Below are 14,500 nucleotides of genomic sequence, written 5' to 3'. Positions count from 1 at the left end.
TCACTCAGTCTACCTTAAAACAACAGTGACAATATAAAATGACCACTAGGATAGCATACAAAATGGAAATAATGTAGCACGAATTGTGTACATTGAATTGCCACAGCCTTAAGTCCTATATTATTTCCCCCCAATACACCATCCAGTAAGCAGAATTGGGTAACTACCAAATGATGGGAACTCTGAAAAGTTTAAATTAATGAGATCCTTGTAATCAAATTAGCAACGAATGTAAACAAGAGAGTGAGAAAATGCTTTTTTGGGGGACTGAAGGTTCCAAAGTTCAGCATGCAACCCTGAGTGGGGTCACTGTGGCTGGATCAGAGGTGGCGGTGGTATTTGCAAATGTGAATAATCAAAACGACTTGTAGTTTGTATCCATTCTAAGTGAACAAAAGTGTACTTAGAAAAAAAAATTCTCTTAGAATCGTATTTTAATTAGAGTAGCGTATCAGTTCACTTATTCTGATAATAAACATACAAATATAATTATTACTGTAATCATCTTGGGTTCCATTGTTGTGTGGATAGTTGACATTGTTTGTCTTACTGTGGAGAGACTTTTCATGATTGCAAATTTCAAACATTAATTATGTATTTCTAGCTAGTTTCCGAATCTTGGCAACTTTTCATTGCAAAAGGTCTTTATAAAAGTAAGTTCAACACAGTATTTGGCTTTGCTTATTTTATCAGTCACAGTCTTTGCAGAAACTTACTGTAATATAGGTCAGTGGTCATTCACGTTTTTGGCACCAGCGACCAGTTTCATGGAAGACAATTCTTCCATGGTCAGAGTGGGGAGTGAGCATGGGGATGGTCTGGGGATGCTTAAAGTGCATTACAGTTATTGTGCACTTTATTTCTACTATTACTACGGTGTAATACATAATAAAATAACTACACAACTCACCGTAATGAGGAATCAGTGGGGGGCCCTGAGCTTGGTTTCCTGCAGCTAGATAGTCCCATCTGGCAGCGATGGGAGACAGTGACAGATCATTAAGCATTAGATTTTCATAAGGAACATGCAACCTAGCTTCCTCACCTGTGCAGTTCACAATAGGATTTGCACTCCTATGAGAATCTAATCCTGCCACTGATCTGACAGGAGGAGGAGCTCAGGTGGTAATGCAAGCCACGGGGAGTGGCTGTAAATACAAATAGGGCTTAGCTCTTTTCCCTGCTGCTCACCTCCTGCTGTGCAGCCTGGCTCCTAAGAGGCCACAGACAAGTACCAGTCCGTGGCCTGGTTGTTGGGGACCACTGACGTAGGTGACACAGGATGTAAACTTGTACCACATGCTTGAAAGGAAAGTGTTAGTTTGGTCATCTCTAGAAATTGCATTTACTGGTATATTTTTCATTTTTATGACAGAAAATTTTAGTGTGATAATAGCATCTTAACAGAAGATAATATTTTTGTGTGTGTGTGAAATGAAGCATTCTGGTAATGTTTTAAGGTGCTAACCTGTATAAAACTACATAGAAAATTTAAAGATTGAGAGCATTAATGGAAGCATCAATAATAATTTATCCAAACATCAGATGTATTCTGCCATCAGTGAGTAAAACCTGAGGTAAAGGTAGTGTGACTCCGTCTCTGCTGAGTTATGTAAGTTTTATTATTAACCAGGAGTTATCCTGAGGAATTAACTATTCTCATGCAGATGTTTAACATGGCTTACAAATCTTTATTGAATGATGTCCTCCTCTGTATCACATAGAATGTTTTATCCACTGGGGATTACGGGAGGCATACAAACAAAAACTCATAAAAAGTGAAAAATTTTCACATGCAGACTAATTTAGATATTATGTAGGCAATAGAGAAATTAGCAACCTGTGGCAAGGGCATTTTATAATTAAAGCTTACATTTATTATGGAATGCTAAAGTACAGTTGCCACAGTACAGTATAGTGTTTGAATGCTAAGATTTCAGCTGTAGATTTCAAAATGACATTTACTTTACTATGTTATATTTTATTGGCTTTGAATTCAATAGTAAGAAGACTCACCATTCTTTTCTTACAATGTAGATAAAAATGTAATGGAAAAGCTATTTTTACATCCAGTTTTAGTACAAGTATACTTTGATTAATCTGAAACAAATTTATTGAGATATTGGGTTGTAAAATTGTCAACTGTAAAGCAATGCAAATCAAATAATATTATAGTGATCCACACTCTGCATCAGTAATTTCTGCAACAATAAAACAGGTACAAGATGAATAGGCGATCAAGTGATCAAATACATGACATAATAATTTTATAGGTGTATCTGTTCACTGCTTCACATTGGGAACTAATTTTATTAGTACAAGGATAATTATTTTTCTACCAGTACTGATTGACCCATTCTTGCTGCATTTATACTTGAGTTGCAATTACTCTACAACCTAAAGTCTCGAGATGAAACTCAAGAAACAGATAATATTTTCCCACTTGTCATCTTAACTGGGCAAAGCATTCTTCAAATGTTTTATTTTTCTGTTCATAGTCACCTATAAACTAGGTCATTTTTATTATTTTTGTGCTGTATTTTTGACACTTCTACTTTTTATAATCTGAGTTCATGGAATTTAAGTAAAACAAATTAGACTGTGTTTAAGAAATCAAACAATAATATATTCAGAAGGATAAGAAGAGAAATTCATCCCAGTCTCAATCATGTTCAACACATGTGCCCAAAGGCAAGATATTTATGGAATCTAATTTTCAAATGTGATAAATTTTTAAAATTAGTGATTTTTATTTTCCTGAGAATTAACTGAAATTAAATTTGTATAGATTTTAAATGCAAAGATTAAGGTGAATTTAATATTTCTATAAAACTTCTCCTTTATGACATATTGTGTCATATTGATGATGAAGAATATTAAATTTTCTGTATGCTCTTCCAAAAAATGCAACTTAAAATATTGTATAATAATTACAGAGATCATTATAACCTACTATATTTGAATTTAAAATCTGAAATGCCATAATAAGCTTCCTTAAATAGTAAGGTAAACAGACTCTTACTCATTAGTTATTCTCATTCATTTTCAAAAGCATCTGGTTTTGAAAATAAAAGTAAATGGTCACTGCAAGTGTGAAGAATGTTGGACACTTGCTAATATTAAAATGATGCCCTAAGTGACCACAGCTATGAAAAATTTGGTGGAGGATATTTATTTGGAAAAGCTCCAAAGAGAGTGGATAGAGAATATTTTTACTAGACAATATATCTTCCTTGCTTTTTTAGGCAGAAATATGTGAAACTAAATTTTAAAGAAGTGAGGTTTTAAATATTCCTTTTACATTTGCACATACACAAACATATAAACAAAGAAAGTGTATTAACACTAATAATCGTTCATAATGTGTACAATATCAATATTTATTTATTATGGCTATTTTCCACGTAATGTAACTGGCTAAAGCATGTTTCACTTTTAGCAGGATTTTGTACAGGACTTGCAGAAGGTAAGTTACCCGACTGTGCTTTGTCTTAACTGTTTATTAAGTAGAATATTACATGTATTTTAAATGCCCCTTCTTTTCTTTGACATTATAAGGTTTTAGGTAAAACTAGCAACTATTATTGAAATGAAGATTGTATACATGATAGACTGGCTATTCAGATACAATTTCAGAATGCTTTCCCTGAATTACACATCTCCTGATATCTTCTATTTACAGCCTAAACTATTCTAATCTCTTATTTAGCAGTTTTGTCCACCCAGGTACCCATTCATTTATTTATTCAATCCTTCCAAACCTCATTCTATTACGTGTGGTCTAATAAATCTTATATTTTTGTATGGCAGAAAAATAATAACTTTGCAAATCCAAAATGACAAGTGGGAAAACATAATGTCTTATCTCAATTCTACTTGAAAGTTCTAGTTTGAAAGTAATTGCATTTCAAATATAAATGCCATCAGTAAAAGTCCATCATTATTTGTAAATAAATGTGTGTTTAATAAGCAACAAGTTGTTAATAATTTTCTTGATTTTATCTCATGACATAATGAAATATGGATTCCTTTCAGTAATTCAAACCAAATTCTGAGTTCAAGTGCAGATTCAGATATAGTAATAGGCAGTTCACTTGAATACCACAGAAATATATGTAACAAAAAGAAATAGTAAAATGTTTGCAATAGTTGTTTTGAATAATAAAGTAGCTGGCTAGGAAATTTGGAATTAAGGTCAATATTCAAAAACTTAAGCTGTGGATATAGGAAGATAACGAAGAATTAAAGTTATATTTAGGTAATACAATCCACAGTATACATTAATTTAATATTGAGATTGAGAAAAAAGATAAATCACATATAATTTTATCAATTGATTTATTTACTTCACAGTCAACAAAAATGCATGAATGCTTCAGAAGGAAACCATTGCTACAAGGTTGGCAAAGCAATAGAAATATTCCCCTATTTCCATATTATATAACATTTCTAATAGCAGCTGACCATCACTCAGTTGGCCTCTCCCTCTCATGGAAAGGTATACAAAGTGCTCATTAGTTCTTGCATGATTTCATACACAGCCTGGACCCTAACTGGCATTCACACAGTATGTACTGATTACACAAACTGAAAATAAAATTTATACGTATATCTCAAATTGCAATGCACAAAAAGATTTGTAGTTGCCAGATATTGCATAGAATAAACCATCTTTTGCAATCCCTCTGAATACCTACAGTGGGGCTGCACTGATACCATGATACCAATAATTCTCTTGCGGGCTCACTACCCAACTCTGTAAAATGGCTGTTTTGTAGCTCCTCTTCTCTAACTAAAATTTTACCCATGCACTCTCAATTACTGCCTTCGTATTATGCTTCACTGATAAAATAGAAATGTTTATTAACTGATTTGTTATGAACAAATATGTTAATCTATAATCTGTCCCTTCTATAAGTACAATGGATTCCATGACTCTTTCTTTTTTTTTTTTTTTTTTTCAAGAACAATTTTATAGAGGTTATATCCCTTTTATTTTGCTTCAAAAAATATTATTCTCTGGGATCATTCCCCATAGTATATAACTGTGTTGTTCATTTTCCTTTCTTAAAAAAAAATTGAATAGTTGTAAACAAGCAAAAAATCCTCTTGACCTTCATCTTTTTCTACCTAGCATCTCACATTTCATTTTCTCCCTGTGGCATAACACCTTTTAGACTTGGCTTAAATCATTACTTCCTCTTATTCTTCCTTTTATGCCATACAACAGTCTTCAGCATACTGTAATAGCACAAATTAAACCACTGTACTTATCAAAAAACCAGGAGTCTTCAACTCACCAAATCAAAAGTCAACACTGCCTTAATCTTAGCCTCACAGCAGCATTCCACATGGTTAAGGGATCTCTTCTTTTGGAACATTTTTTCTCATATCTTTCCCTTCTTCCTACAACACTCGCCAATCCCACTCATCTAATTTGCTTGCCGACTGCTTTTTGCTTAACAGTCAAGTCAGCCTGGATGCTTTTCTCTTCTCCAGCTACACTCTCTGCCAAAGGGATCTCATTCATTGTCATGCCTGACATGCGTGCTGTATGTCGATGATTCCCATGTTGATATATGCAGTCCTGAGCACTCTGCTATGAATTCTCTTTTCCTAGAATGTGGCATGGATGGCCTCTTTGTATAATTCACCTCAAATATCACCTCCTAAAATGTCCCATTTCCTCCAGACAATTAATAATCATCATACCTCACCCATACATAACACTTTTATACTATACATGATCATATATTACCTCCTTTAATTAAAATAATTATTTCTTATTTGTATATAACTGAAATATGTTTCATATTAGCAGGTAACTCCTTTATCTCCTTCACAATTTTATCTATAGTTTCAAAGGAAGATTCCTAGCATGTTAGGTCCGTAATAAATGCTAGGAGAAGAAGAGGAGGAGGAGGAGGAGGAGGAGGAGGAGGAGGAGGAAGAAGAAGAAGCAGCAAAAGAAGAAGAAGAAGAAGAAGAAGACGACGACGACGAAGGGGGAGAGGGAGGCGGAGGGGAAGAGGAAGGGGAAGAGGAAGAGGAAGAGGAAGGGGAAGAGGAAGAGGAAGAGGAAGCAGCAGCAGCAGCAGCAGCAGAAGCAGCAGCAGCAGCTGTGGAGGAAGAAAAGGAAGAAGCAGAGGGAGGAAGGAGGAAGAGAGGGAATAAGGAGACAGAGGGGAGGGCAGTAAGGGAAAGGAGTAGAAGGGGGAGAAGGAGGAGGAGGAGGGGGAGGAGGCATATGAACTGATTCTTTGCCTAGCTACCAAAACAGAGGAATTTAAACTGCTATTTACATCCAATAATAATTTGTCTTGATATATATATTACACAGGCAAATTTGTTTCTGCTGTATTTAAAGACCTATGTTCCAAACAATGTAGAAATACATCTTTAAATTCCTACCTAGAATGTTAAAAATGAAGAATCAGGAAATTTTATGATGAAATACGTATTTTTGAAATCATTGACTAATGAATCAAGTAATGAGGTAAAGTAGTTACAAACATGTTACCACAATTTAAAATGGCCATTATCAAATCACATTTATTTGTCACTGTTAAGTACATTTTGTAATTAAACATGCCATTATATTGTGCTACAAAAATTTTTTGAGTGAATGACTGAGAGAAGTTTTGCATAATCACAATTTCCCCTTTACTGGAAAGACAGTTCTAATTTCCAAGACAGTCAACTCTCATATCTTATGGAAACCATTCTCTCCTAAATGCATTATATTTAAAATATTAACAGCAACAACACTGGGTTTTGAAAAGTATCTTCAAATAAATGCAGCCATGCACAGGTGTTCAACCACTTGCTTTTGTCTTAGTGGTTTTTTTTCATGGTTTTGATATACACAGTAGAGTCTAATAAATTCACTTTTCCTATTTTTATATGCATATCTTGCAGGATTAGCGTATTTGCTTTTATGAAATACAAAAATATATTTTGTTTTGAAAAAGAAATTCTTGTACTTAAGAGCCTAGTAAATGAACAAGCTAAAAAATTTATGAATTGCTCAAATAAACATGTCTAAACTTCTTTTACTCCTGTGAAGATTGAGGTATTTTAATAACATTAATGTGTAGTATCATTTTTTCAAAATTTTGATGCATAGTCTAATTTTTCAAATATTTTACTTAAACATATTTGTAGAAGGAAGTTCTAGTATAGAACCTTAAATCATCTACTTCAAAACATATCCTTGAAATTTTAAACCTGCTTTCATTGTTAATATATCTTTGATGTAAATTAATATGCAATACCTTCTGGAGACATCTCTGGTACAATGGCCTCATAAGGTTCATCTAGGAATTTTGGTTCATTGTCATTGATATCCGAAACTTTGATGACAAACTCAGACTCAGGTTCCACAGCCCTTCCAGTAGTGATGTCTATTACCTGGGCTCTTAAGATGTAGAGGGATCGCTCCTCTCTATCAAGCTTCTGTATGGCATATATGTCACCTGTTCTTTCATCAATGATAAAAGTACTTCCAGCTCCAGCTCCCAAAAGCTTGTACTGGAAAGAATTGTTTCCATTGTCTAAATCAGATCTTAGCTGCAAATGGAAAGAGGGATCATTTAGTTTCCAAACATCTGAAATGGGCAAATCAAAATAAAGATTTTCTTTTTATGTATGTTAATTATTCTCCAAGTTAATGATTTTATATTGTTTCCATATTACATTAAATGGGGTAAAATATTAAATGTGAAGATTAAAATCTATCACCAGGGAGAGGGGAGAGTGAATATTTAGTATAAAGAACTATACAAATTTCATTATTCTTAACAGAAACAATACTAATTGGACAGTAAAGCTTCTTTTGTAAGTTATGCACAACATAGTTGGTCCAATTTTGATTTATAATTAAATAATCAGTCACTAAAACCATACTCTCAAATATTTATACTAGACTGGGTCCTAGAGACAGATAGAAAGATAATTTGGTGACATCTAAACACTGATGTTCTGTCTCTTGGCTGGAAATGCATGGAAACAAGAAAATATTAGGATGAAAATTAGGGTTCATAAAGATAAAAATAATCTTGACTGTTCTTTAGTTACTTATTATTTGTCATAAAATCTATAAATTGCTTTTTATTAGTGTTCTCAATTAATTCTCATATCAATATTATGAAATACATATTATTGATATGATCAATTTTTCTATAGAGAAGAAAAGTGAGATTTTGTTTTACAAACTTTTTTCAGAGTCACATGATCGTAGTGTAGATTTAGGATTTACACCATGAGGCTATCAAATCTTCTATGAGGCTGTCACATTTCAGATTCCCCACTGACAACAACTCAGTTACATGTTCTTTAGCCCTTGGGTTTTAGCCAGAAAGTATAAAACTTTCTTCTCAATCTATTCTACCTAATTATCAAATACACACTTTCAGCCTGTGCACTCATTTCCGTATTTTCAAAAGCAAAGTAAATTTGTTCATCATTCATACTGTTGAGGTATTATTTAGAATTTTTAATTTATCTGTAACAAAAAAACAGTCTAATTCTGACATAGTTAAAATGACGGTATAGCTTTTCATATCTAAATTATTTGTACCTAGGAGAAGTATGTCATGGTTCCCTGATTGTGAATCCACATTTTCTTGTTTCACCATTTATGAAAATGCTCTTATTCAAAGTAAGAGTTCCTCTGCAAATTTACAAAGATAACCATGAAATCAGTTGCAAACAAATTCATGGTTTTTCTGATGGCTCAAGTTATAATTTCTTCTTCTGGATAAATTAATACACTTTCTATGTGGTTGTGGAGAAAAGCTAAAGGTATTAGTAACTAATTTTGAATTTCAACAATGTGCCGAATATCAATGCCATGTAACAAAGCAAATTGAGAAAAATAACATCCAGATTGTCTTTCTGCTAATACCTCTTTTAATTTGGTAGTTCTTAATTATTCATAAAAGAAATTGTTTATTCAATGATGTAATAAATTGAGGAAAATAATTATACAATCAAATCAATATATCAAGTGAGCAATGTATGGCTCATATTTTTTAAATGATATCATTTCAATATGGTTTGATAATTTATTTGATATTATAATGAAGATAAATTAAGTTTAGTAATAAATAAATATATTGCAAGTATATGTGCCATGTAATTTTCAAAGACAAGTAAGATTGACATTTTTAAGACCCAGATTTAAGGGAAAATGAAAAAGCTTACTTGAACACTTGCCTTTTAGTGTCACAAAATGCATATGTTAAACACATTTCAATCAAATGGCTTCTAGTATTATACAATTTCTATACTTCTATTCAAAAAGTATTTTCCTAATTAGGCTGCTACTATCGATTTGCTAAACAAACATCACTTCAAATTTTCACTTAATTGTACTTCCCAATCTTAATCATTTTTCAAACAAATGGATCAAAGAGAGTTATCTTGAACACATCAGCTAAATTGTATATTTACTAACTCTTTTGACAAGCACCTAAACATTCATTATTGTTCTTTTTGAAATCAGTGATCTGCTTGTTTTAACTTGATGAATTCGTGTAGCAGAAAACCATTTTTCAGAGTAGTTTCATAAATATTTGTATAGAGTGGAAAAATAAGCAAAACCAATCACTGTGCGAAAGGAGGTAACCAGAGATTCATGTGGGGCATAGAAACAAACAAACTAGAAAATGAGACAGCCCCAGAGGTAGCCTGTGTTCCAATTACACTGATGCACTTTCCTACAACACCTTATTTACTAAAAGTCAACAGCTGATTTTAGCCTGTCACCCCATTCAGTGATGGGACAGCTTATGGTACTCTGTGCAGTCTACTGTAAAGGTATCCAGAGACTCAGTTACCGAGTCAGCACCTAACTGTGGACCTTGTTAGTACCAACTGTGCATACTATTTACCTGCAGTTCAAATCAAAAATAAAAGGGGATGAGAAATATTACTTATAACGTGTGTGTGTGTGTGTGTGTGTGTGTGTTCACAATACACCCTCCTCCCTACACATTTGGAAATACTTGCCTAAAATCCTAATCTAAGGTTTTGGTTGAATGTACTCATATACATTTGGCTGATAACATAGGTGAAGTTCTGTGGAATTCAGATACCATGCTAACACTGCAGCTCTCCTGAAAGGGCTAGAAAAAGAGAGTTAATAAATTTTGAGTGCTTCACCCTTTGGGCCCAATTAAATTTTAGTGCCAGTTAATTAGCAGTTAAACTTATTTCAGTTCATTTATCTAGAGAAAAAGCCTTGTGGAAAAGGACATGACACTGTAATCACCTTTGTTTAAAGGAAATCAAATAATAAAATACAAACCAAAAACATAAATAGAATTTGCTTTGTCTCATTAAGGAATTGTTCTTAAAATATATTCTTTTAAGAAAGTGAACATAATATTCCTTTTACTTTACTAAACAATTGAAGTGTGTAGGCTCCTGAAGCTACTTAATTGTAAAAGAATATGGTATTAACCTGCTTCATTAAAAATGAATGAGGGGTAAATCAACAGCTACTTAGCGTAATAGAAAATCAGGCTAAATACGTTGGTAAATGATATTTGTCTCACTGTGATTGCTTAGATCCATTACCAAAAATAACACCATCAAGTTTCCAGATGTTGAAAGTGAGAGCTGCATTTTCCTAAGGGATACTAACATGAAATTTAAAAACCAGAACTATCCCTCTTCAAGATTTCAGTGGATGTTTTAGGTGCTTGCAAATCTGAAACAATTATTGATGTGATGTTTGAAGCTTTTCAGTGGTTTCACTGTCAAAATGTGGAACTCATCAAATCTCCAAACTTCTCCAACATATTTATTTACATTGTTGTGCTATTTACCATAACATTTTAAATAAATAAGTACCCGGCCGACGTGATGACTAGTCGTATTCATTTCCTCTGGTACAAAAAATTGGTTCCACACCCAGCCACGCTTCACTCTCACATGAGATCCCACTGGCTGCTGGACTTCCTTTGTTTGAGAGTTTTCTGTTGCTCCAAGACAAGGCCATAGGAGAGGAATTCCCAACATAAAAGGCAGCAGTAAATAACAATTCATTGTGTTGACTCTTGATTCCAACTGTTACTCTTCAGAGAAACAGGATGTCACAAACAAAAATCTTGCTTTCTTTTATAATCGTTTTTTGCTCCTGTGTATCTTCTATATACCTAAAGCGTCAGAAACAAAACAACATTTGACATTTTAAAATAACATTTTCTCACATAATTACTAAAGACAGGTTACAACTTCTGCATATGACAAAAACGGAATAAAAATATACATTTAATTGATCTTCCAATTAAGCTGGCTAATTATATTTTGTAGCTCAGTAATAATTTGATTAGAATAATTATAAATTTCCACTCAGGCACTGCTAGTTTTCAACTGCAGTCATAAATCTGCCTGAAGGTTGAAAGATTGCTCTGGGAGTCTCCTTGATTGACAGCTGACATTGGGATAGACTTCCTTTCTTTTTGACTTGGTTACTTTCTCCATTCTTTCTCAGTAAAACTCCAACTCTCTTATTAAAGCAACAGTCAATCCAGGAGGAAAAAAAGTCATATTTTTCCTCTTTATATTTGATAGACATAAGCTTCCTCAACCAATTTCCCAAATTATGATGTTTTATGTAGTAATTAAATAGACAAAATGGCAATTCAGCTTAAAACTGGTGAATTCAATAATCAGTTATACTGATGCTATAAAACACTAAGTAGAAAGCTTGTGCAAGATATTTACTCTTTTTAAATTTCAAAGATATGGGGAAGAAGTGTTTATCAGCTTAACAAAAAATCATCTTAAGACAATAAATATAAAATTATAGTGCCTGGGTAAGAATGGGTGAATGTTTATAATATTTAAGAATGATATGAGATGTATCTTCTATTATTTAAATACTAAAACAAAATACTCTGCCTACTGAGTTTTACATTTAAACTTTCCATTGACCAAGGCTGTCTCTTTAGGATGGGTAATTCTAATCCTTACATGTAATTTAATAGTTTTGCATTTCCAACATCTACATCCAGCCAAATTTGATGTATTTCCTTGGCTTCCATGAATTAAAAATAATTTTGTAAGCTTCACAATGGAGTTTAATATAATATAATCAACAGAAAAGCCAGAGTTCATGTTAGGACTTTTTCTGCATGATTATGTTTTGAATCTTCTGCATGTATTTTTGAATGACTCCTTAGAGATTTTTTAGGTCTTTGGCTCGTGTTAAGAAGAGTTGTTAAAAAACACCTAATTAAGAAAGTACACAGGGATTCTGTGGTCCCGGTGTACTCCCTTTAAGCAGATGTACTCCTTGTTAAAAGTTTACTTAATGAAGGTCATAGAGAAATTCAGCTGAGGTGAAAAAGATGAAATTTATCTTTATGTTACGTATTTGAAATTCAGATAAATCTGTGCTTTAGAAATTGCTGAAATATGTATTTGCGGTAGCTGATGAATAACAATATTTGGAACTGGTACAATATTATTCATGAGAAAGATACTTTTTATAAGTTTGGCAAATTATCACCAACACTGATATGAAGTTAGCTGGCTGTGTTTCAGTGAATATAATTTTTGTGAACTTTATATTATGGTATTTTGATACATATAAAGATATATAAAATACTGTAATGAATACCTAGGTATCATTACCCTGCTTCAGTAATTACCAACATATGGTCAATATTGTGTCATCTCTATTCATGCTCACTTTTTAATATTAAAATCAATTTCAAATTCATATCATTTTAACCATTGAAGACACACACACACACACACATACACATACACAAGTATAAATGCTACATAAGTGTGTGTACATACCCTTAAAAATCAAAGTCAAAGTTTAAAATTAAGAAAAAGTTTTTAATATAACAAAATACTCATAGTGTTCAAATTAAAAATCTTTGTCTTTGAATTAAGACTTAAATATGTTCACACAATACAGGTTTTTGATACATTTCTCAAGTCTCATTTGGTCTACAGATTTCCTCTCTCTGTTTCTAATTTTTCTTTTCATTTATATGCTGAAGAGTCAAGGTTATTTGTCCTATAGAGTTTCACATAGTCTGAATTTTGATAATTGTATCACTGTTGTGTGATTCAGTATGTTTCTTTATCCTCCGTGTTTTAAATAAATGTTTAGGGGCTTGATTAGATGTAATATAAAATATTCATCAAACATATTCATAGCCAATTCCCATTGCATGACATCTTTAGTAGACTAGGATACAAAATATATGTTCAAGAAACCAGAAGAAAGTTTGAACGTGTTAAGTAGAAAAATTGAAAATAAAATAAAGATTAAACTTTTAGAGAATAATACTACAACATTTGTGATGAAATACACTGCATATTATTAATGGCACATTATTCACACTGAGAAAAAAGACAGATTGAAGACAGAAGTATAAATCATTTGAAAAAACATAATGAGAAAAAGTTAAAAAATTAAAAATGAACAAACTATCATTGAGTTGTGAGACAATTTCAAATATTCTCATTTATGTACAATTGCAGTTTCTAGAACCAATGAAATTTAGAAACTCATACATGCAAAATGCTTAACACAACTTAAGCGCAGATATTAAAAAATACTATACCAAGGCGCATCATGATTAAATTACTCAAAACCATTAATAATGAGAAAATCTGAAAGGTAGTCAATGACATGTTATATACAGAATAACAAAGATGAAGTTGATAGCAGATGCCTCATCTCAAACAATACATGCCAAATGACAGTGCAGAAACATTTTTAAAGTATTGAAAATGAAAAGAAATCAATTTAAGTGAGATTTTCTCCAACAACTACAGTGATTTTTATAAAGAGATCAGCTGAATTGAAAGAGAAGAAACTGAGCTGTCAGGTATTGGAGAAGCTAATTCAAAGAACAAGTAAAAAGTTAAAGAGGTAAGCCTTTAGACATTTACTGCAATGGTATAAGCAAGAAGTTAAAACCGAAGAAATTGTTGCATGTCCTTTTTCCATTTCCTCCATGGAACAACATTCTAATTGAATCAGAGGATAAGCACAGACGTGTGGATCACTCCATTATAATGGTAGTGCTACAAGCAACTAAGTCAATTTTATGGACTCTGGGGTCAGGGGAGTGCAAGGGGAGTGTTAAGAGTGAAAAAGTACTAAGTACATTGTCAGAGTGGGAAACGGTCTTCAAGGTTTCACCCACTTTAGTCAATAAGGAGATGCTTGAGAAATGCATCAGATGAGAAATCTCATCAGAAATTCTTGAGAAAGAGCTCTGCCCAAGGCCACAGATAAAGCCCTCTTACACTTTAACCCTGGGGCTAGGAATGTAAACACAGAAGAGCGTGACCTAATAGAAGGGGCAGTCTCCTTGACTGCAACTCCCTCCAGCCAGTGCAGTGCACTGGTTGTGCATCAAATCTGGTGTGACAAGGGAATGTTTTCGCAGTGAGTACTGTACTGCCAGGTCAAGTCTTTATAGCTGCCTATAGCCAGGCCTGAACAAATCACATTTGTTAC

At 32.9% G+C, this 14,500-nt stretch overlaps 1 protein-coding gene across 1 annotated transcript in view; it reads right to left on the bottom strand.

Moving 5' to 3' along the window:
* CDH19 (cadherin 19, type 2) overlaps positions 1-14,500 on the bottom strand; it is a 115,692-nt gene that overhangs the window by 64,994 nt on the left and 36,198 nt on the right. Inside the window, exons 2-3 of the mRNA XM_011974174.1 lie at positions 10,858-11,162; positions 7,275-7,569 (exon numbers count right to left, since the gene is read on the bottom strand). Coding sequence (XP_011829564.1) covers positions 7,275-7,569; positions 10,858-11,052 — 490 coding nt within the window. The 5' untranslated portion in view covers positions 11,053-11,162. The remainder of the gene's footprint in view (positions 1-7,274; positions 7,570-10,857; positions 11,163-14,500) is intronic.

This window comes from Mandrillus leucophaeus, unplaced genomic scaffold (assembly GCF_000951045.1).
Source record: "Mandrillus leucophaeus isolate KB7577 unplaced genomic scaffold, Mleu.le_1.0 Scaffold142, whole genome shotgun sequence".
Classification (NCBI taxonomy): Eukaryota; Metazoa; Chordata; class Mammalia; order Primates; family Cercopithecidae; genus Mandrillus; species Mandrillus leucophaeus.
Note: the sequence above shows the minus strand (reverse complement) of the source record. Positions and strands in the feature narration are given on the sequence as shown.